This window comes from Elgaria multicarinata, chromosome 9 (genome assembly GCF_023053635.1).
Source record: "Elgaria multicarinata webbii isolate HBS135686 ecotype San Diego chromosome 9, rElgMul1.1.pri, whole genome shotgun sequence".
NCBI lineage: Eukaryota > Metazoa > Chordata > Lepidosauria > Squamata > Anguidae > Elgaria > Elgaria multicarinata.
Genome location: NC_086179.1, coordinates 73,756,857 through 73,763,155, shown reverse-complemented (window position 1 = coordinate 73,763,155; position 6,299 = coordinate 73,756,857). Strand labels below are relative to the sequence as shown.

The following is a 6,299-nucleotide window of genomic DNA, read 5'->3' as shown; positions in this document are numbered from 1 at the left end:
CCCAAGAGAGCCTAATCCAATTGCAAGAAGCCACGTGCAAATGGAAGAGGTGTTGCCATGTGCAGATGGAGGACACCCTGCAGTGTTCCTAGTAACCAGTGTAGCGACAAAGCAATAATACTAGAACTATACTGATTACTGGGGCCATTGGTTTCCTGTGAGTAAGCCCCATTCAGTTCCATGAGACTTTTCTTTGAGTAGACATGTCCAGGATTGCAGTGAAATCCTGCAATCCTCCCATATATCTGGGAGACTACAACTAAGTTCAAAGCAATATACCACACAAGTTTATCTACAAAAAAGTTTAATTGAAATACCTGTATAAAAAAATATGATCTCCATACATTTCACACAGTTAAACAGAAGAAAAAAAAATTCCAAATCAAAGCTGCATAAATGCAACCAGATCACAGAACACACATCTATTAAAATAAATTAAGGTTTATGACTCTGCCACTCTTCCTTCCAGAGCCAGTGCACAAAGACTGTACAATGTCAATAATTTAAAACCCTTCCAAACAGCATTACTTTACAGTTCTGGTATGTAAATAATACCAGACAAAAAAGGCATACTGACTAACTTTTAAAGTCATTCTAGTTCCCTTAAATTAGACTTTGTACAACAATTTTCCATCTTCCAACCAAAAAATGAAACAAAAAACAAAAAACAGGTATGGTCAGACATTTTTCTTTTTAAACAAAATCCAAAAAAAAAGGTAAAGAGACAAATAGGAATGCAAAAACAAGTTGTGGACCAACCATAAGAATTCCCATGACAGGAGTAAGAAAGAGAGAGAAAGCACAGTGTTGAATAATTCTAAACAAATAAATTAGCTAAAATAAATAGCCACAGATGAGACTGTGAGAGGTTTTCTAAACTCCAGACAATAAATAAAACTGCATTACATGGGGGGGGGGGAACCCAAAATTTACATAAACACATTATACAGGTATGGAAAAAACACACACAAAGTCCTTGAATATTGCATTGATTGTGCATTTAACATGCCCATACATACTATTAAGACTTGCAGGTTGGGGGAGTTGAAAAAGGGCCTTTTTTTGTGCCCAGTGGTAGAGATGATGAAATGAAATATGAGTGAGTGTTCCTGATAAACAGCTGATAACCTGTGCAGCCTATTCGAAATACATTGTGGAGCAGCAGAGGTTGTCTTGGGGCAGAGAAGGGGGGCTGGAAAAGAGCTAGGAAGGAGTGAAATGTTGTGTTCAAGTATTCCATCGCCAGTGGATGGGACTACTTCATTCAATCACTGAACATATTCTCCAGTGCATCATAGGAGCTGCTTCCCCACCAGCACACTGTACTGAGTAAGGGAGCAAAATCCTATAATGCACTGGATCTTCTTTGGACATACACAGCTCAAAAAAGAAAGTCCCACTGAAGCAGCTTTCAAAAAGGCACTCAAAAAGCAAATAAAATCTAGTCCAGGCTCTATGAGAGCAAAAAGGTTCACCGTGTTATTTAAAGAGGTCACTGCTTTTTTTCTTAATAAAAAGGTCAGTCTTTTGACTAAGTACTGGCCTGCAAACTCCCACAACATCAGCTTTTCCAAAGGAAAACTCTCATTCCAAAGCAGAAACCAGCAAAAAGGGGGTGGGGGAAATAAAAATCAATTCCCTCAGACAAAGTTTCAAACTACAGAATAATGAATGCATTTTTTTCTAGCCCCTCCTACATACTGGCAGCAGCAGCACTCAGGTCTTTTTTTTTTCCTGCTTGTAGCTCCCCTCCCTTTGCAAGGTCCTCAGAATTTCACAGGCTCTCATTGCTTGAGCTTGTGCTAGACACGTCAGTGTCAATGGTCCGTAGCCTTATGTCACAGTCTTCTGACTTCACGACTTCTGATTTGTGCATCCATGGGTGGTCGAAGATTTGCTCAAGAGTTGGTCTGTCTGAAGGCCTCAGTGAAAGGCACCATTTGATCAGTTGTTGGCATTCTGAAACACATGGAGAAGACTGATTAGGAAAAAAATGGGAGAGAGGGCGGGGGGCAGGAAGCCGAATCAAACCCCAATAAAAATGGGAGGGATGGGTTAATGAAGCTGTTTGGGGGACCCAGGAATCTAAGCTCACCAGGTGAAATTCTTCTTCGAAAGTATAACCGTCCCCTCAGTATCTCTTCATCTTGCTCAAAAGGAATGTCTCCACAAACCATGTCGTACAGGAGGACTCCCAACGACCACACAGTTGCTGATCTTCCATGGTATCTGTGGTAGCGAATCCATTCGGGAGGACTGTATACTCGCGTTCCTGTAACGGAAGGCCACAAGACCCCCCATACATTAGCCAAGGAGAACTCTTCATGAAGATGACGTTAGCAAATATGTTTGTTATTTAAAGCTTTGGGGTGGGGTGGGGGAAATCCACACCACAGACACGTATACAAGAAAATTCTAGAGCTTAAATCATCCCCGGTATTATATCATGTTTTAATCTGGGCCCTTCGGCTGTGCTATTTTGTTGCAGTGGGTAGCACAGCTTCCCATCAGCTGACTGTTTACTAACATCAAGCTCCCTTTCCCTGACCACGTGGCGTCTGCAGCACCACACCAAAAATAGACACAAAAGGACAAAAGGAGAGAGGACGAATGGAGAGACGGAAGGAAAAAAGAGAGAGAGGTGAAACTCAGGTCTTAGTTACTATATATGACTAATCAGCTTTAGTCTGGTGCAAAAGCATGTGAAAGGATACCACTCCTTTTTTAATAAAAAGGAAGGAAGAAAAAGAAATTCAAGATAATTAAAAGAGAGAGCAATGAAACCTGCCTCACGCATAAGAGACGGTTAGCAACTGCCCTCCCTCTGCACTGAGCTGTTACTTGGATACCAAATAAAAGCTGGAATTTGTGATGCTGAAGGTCACATGGCCATGAGGCTCTAGTTTCACAACAAACAGATGTTAAATGCTGCAGCTGACTAGGGAAGGGGAGGGAGAAGAGCCACTCATTTATATCTATCACATTCACCTTGAAAGGAGGAAAATTCTCTTCTTTTATCCATAGGTAAAAGAAGTGGTATAGATTTCCAATAGCAAAAAGGAATTTGGAATGTTTAACTTGGAACTTAAAAATCAAACATATATCTATATATCTATATATATTTAAGCAGAGTATATTTCCCCTACCCCCTCAATCTGCAATGCGGGACTTCTAAAACATCATATATAGGGGGAAAAAGAGACTGGTGAAAGGGAAATGGGTATCAGGGGGAGTACAGAACAAAAATACACAGAGAAGCACAGATGGGAATACTGGCACTGGTAAACCTTGAGTCAACTGTAAACACATCGCCCTCTAGGAAAATGCCTTTTTTCTCATAAGGCAGGGAAAATATAAACTGCTGCGTCACTGCCTGGAATCGCTTCTATTCCTACGCAACTTGACGCACCCCCCACCCACCCTCCTCAAACTGCCTCCAGTGCGAAGGATTTAATTACCAGCAGATCTGTTACAGGCTGCTGCGGCAGAAATATCTTTTGTTAGTAGTAGGTGGTATGAATGTGACTAAGACAGAGAGAGATGCGTCAGTAGACGCACTTTCATGGGTAAGCGCTTTCTGCTGCTCGCACACACACACACACGTTGCGGATGGGAGGGGCACGTACCATCAAAATCAGTGTAGACTGTGTCCTTGAGGATGGCTCCAGACCCAAAATCTATCAGCTTCAGCTCTCCTGTCCGGAGATCCACCAGGAGGTTCTCATCCTTGATGTCTCTGTGCACCACCCCGCAGCTATAGCAATGGCGCACTGCCTCCAAGACTTGGCGGAAAAAGCTCCGGGCCGTCTCCTCGTCCAGGGCTCCCTTCTCAGTGATGAAGTCAAAGAGGTCTTTCACCAGGTCTGGCCTCTCCATGATAATCAAGTAGCCATCAGGCCTCTCATACCAGTCCAGTAGCTTGATCACACCTCGGAAGCCTGAGCCCACTTTCTTCAACAGGACGATCTCCAAGGGCACCATTACTCCGCCCTGAAGGGGGGGGGAGAGCAAAGGAAGACATGATGAAGCTTTTGGAATACAAAGTGGGGAGGGGGGAAGCAGAAGGGAAAATCCCCTTTCTTGGCCATTTAAAAACAAATCACACGTCTTTCTGCAAATGGAAACTCCAGCAGCAGTGCAGGGGGGCTGGCAAGCTAGAGCGATGGGGAAGTCCACAGCCACTCCACTGGGTGTCTCTGCTGCTGCCGCAGTCAAAAGGGGAGGGCAGAGGGGGGAGAGGAGGAGGAGAAGAAACCCCGCCAAATTCCCCCAAACGTAAACAATAACACAGGCTGGAGAGGCAGCAGCAGCATGGAGGGCGGGGAAGGGGAACCCACACAGAGACAATAGACAGCCCTCCATTATTAATTCAAAGAGAGGAAAGCATTAGGGACCGTTTAGAGGGGCAACACATACAAGAACACAAGGTTTTGTGATCCATCTTATAGATACTTACAATTGTGCCCCACTCCGTCACTCTCTCCTTCACCACATGCTTCACGGCAACCTGAAGCGAGGAGAAAGAAGAAGAGGTTAGGAAGGCAGATCTGTGAAGCAGACGATGGGTGCTGGGGAGGGATTTCGCCTGTTGCTTGGCAGGGTGGAATTGCCCAATGTGCTTCCCTCCAGGGTACCACGTCTGGAATTTCCAGCCACCGGCAAAGGTTCGTATTCTAGAACTGCCAGCCACACATCTGAAAGGGGGGGGGGGTAAGCAACAAAGCCTCGTGGTTGGGGGTAGAGGGGAGGGGGGCTACGGTCAGGAGCCTCCTCTTACCGGCAAGCCATCTGCGATCCTGTTCCCGGCATAGACCGTGCCAAATCCCCCGCTGCCCAGCACAGAGCCCACTTGATAGATTTTATCGAACGGCTCCTTCTCCACTTTCACTAGAGATGGAAAGAAAAGGGAAAGGGGAGGGGGAGAGAGAGAAGATGTTGGAAGCGATCTATTGACGGAACGTTCGGTAGACAGGAAACAATCTCACCCTGGGAAGGGCGGGAAAAAATACATATATGGCAATTGGGGTTGTCTTATCCTTCCCAAATATCAGAGGTGGATATACACAGACAACACAAAATCAGACAATTCATGGGGCGGCAGGATGAAAACGCCGCCACCACTTGATGTTTAAAAGGAGCTTTTTAGTTTTTGCGTCTCTGGTCCCTTTTCCTGCCCATCCTTGGGCGAAATTCTGGGAACGCCACATCGGACGCGACACCACTCCCCATCCGCTCCAAGCCATGTTACCTTAACAGGGAACACACACACACACACACACACACACACACACACACACACACACACACACACACACACACACTGAAATCCTGGAGCCTTACAGGATCGGGGAGTTTGAATGGAAAGGAAGCAGAAACCCCATGGCAATTCCTGAGATCTTGGTCAGGAAAGCTGCCTTCGCTGCCACGCAGACAGAAAACATCCCCCCCACTCCCGTCGCCACGCACTTCACACACACACACCCCACCAGAGACAAGAGCATCACCCCCGAGAAGGGGGAATGTCCTTCATTGTTTACCTGGCTGCAGGATCTTCACGGGCAAGTGATCCATGCTGGTCGGGTTGCAAAGGTGCGCAAGCGAGCCAAACTTGGAGAGTAACATCTTCCAAAGCCACAACAAGAAGGAGGGGTGGGGAGGGAGGAAGGAAAAAAAGAGGGGTGGGGGGAAACCCCGACGATCGAGACGCGAGTCCTTCCCGGCTGGTCGCCTCGCTTAAAACAAAACACCGAACCCCGCCGTGGAGCGCAGTGGGAAAGGGGCCGGCGGGGAGCAGGCTCCTTCCCAAGGCTGGGGCGGCAGGCGATGCCGGGCGCGCAGCTGCCCTCCTCCGGGTCTCTCCCACCCGAGAGTTGAGAAACGGGGGCGCTTCTGGGGTTTTAGGCTTCCCCGCCTCTCCTCAGAAGTAGAAACGGACGTCCGGAAAACAAAGCCAGCCCAAAGCAGAATCCAGACGAAATTCAGCTATGTCCTTAGTAAGAATAAATACACCACGGGCGATTCTTTTCCGGGGGGAGAAAAGAAGAAGAAGAAGAAGAAGACGAAGACGCTCTTCGTTGCGTTTTCTGTGGTTGTGTGTATTTTTCCCCCGTCTGTATTGGAAAGGAACCCACCCCAGCAAGAATAATAAGAATAATAATGCTGGAGAGTTGCGGCAAGGTATAAAATCCACTCCTGTCTTGGAAATTGCCGTGAGACTCTGAATTCAATCCAGCGCCGCAGTGAGGCGGGCGCCTCGGAGGAGGAGGAGGAGCGGCGGCGGCGGCGGTAGCAGCAGCAGC

The 6,299-nt window shown here is 46.9% G+C and overlaps 1 protein-coding gene across 1 annotated transcript; it reads right to left on the bottom strand.

Annotated features, from left to right (window-relative positions):
- Positions 1 to 298: 298 nt before the first annotated feature.
- Positions 299 to 5,674, bottom strand: PIM3 (Pim-3 proto-oncogene, serine/threonine kinase). The gene is made up of 6 exons (XM_063134096.1): positions 5,538 to 5,674; positions 4,778 to 4,887; positions 4,457 to 4,507; positions 3,627 to 3,990; positions 2,096 to 2,272; positions 299 to 1,959 (listed from the first exon to the last, which is right to left on the bottom strand). The coding sequence occupies exons 1-6, from the start codon at positions 5,620 to 5,622 to the stop codon at positions 1,775 to 1,777; spliced, it is 972 nt and encodes a 323-aa protein (XP_062990166.1). The 5' UTR covers positions 5,623 to 5,674; the 3' UTR covers positions 299 to 1,774.
- Positions 5,675 to 6,299: the final 625 nt, after the last annotated feature.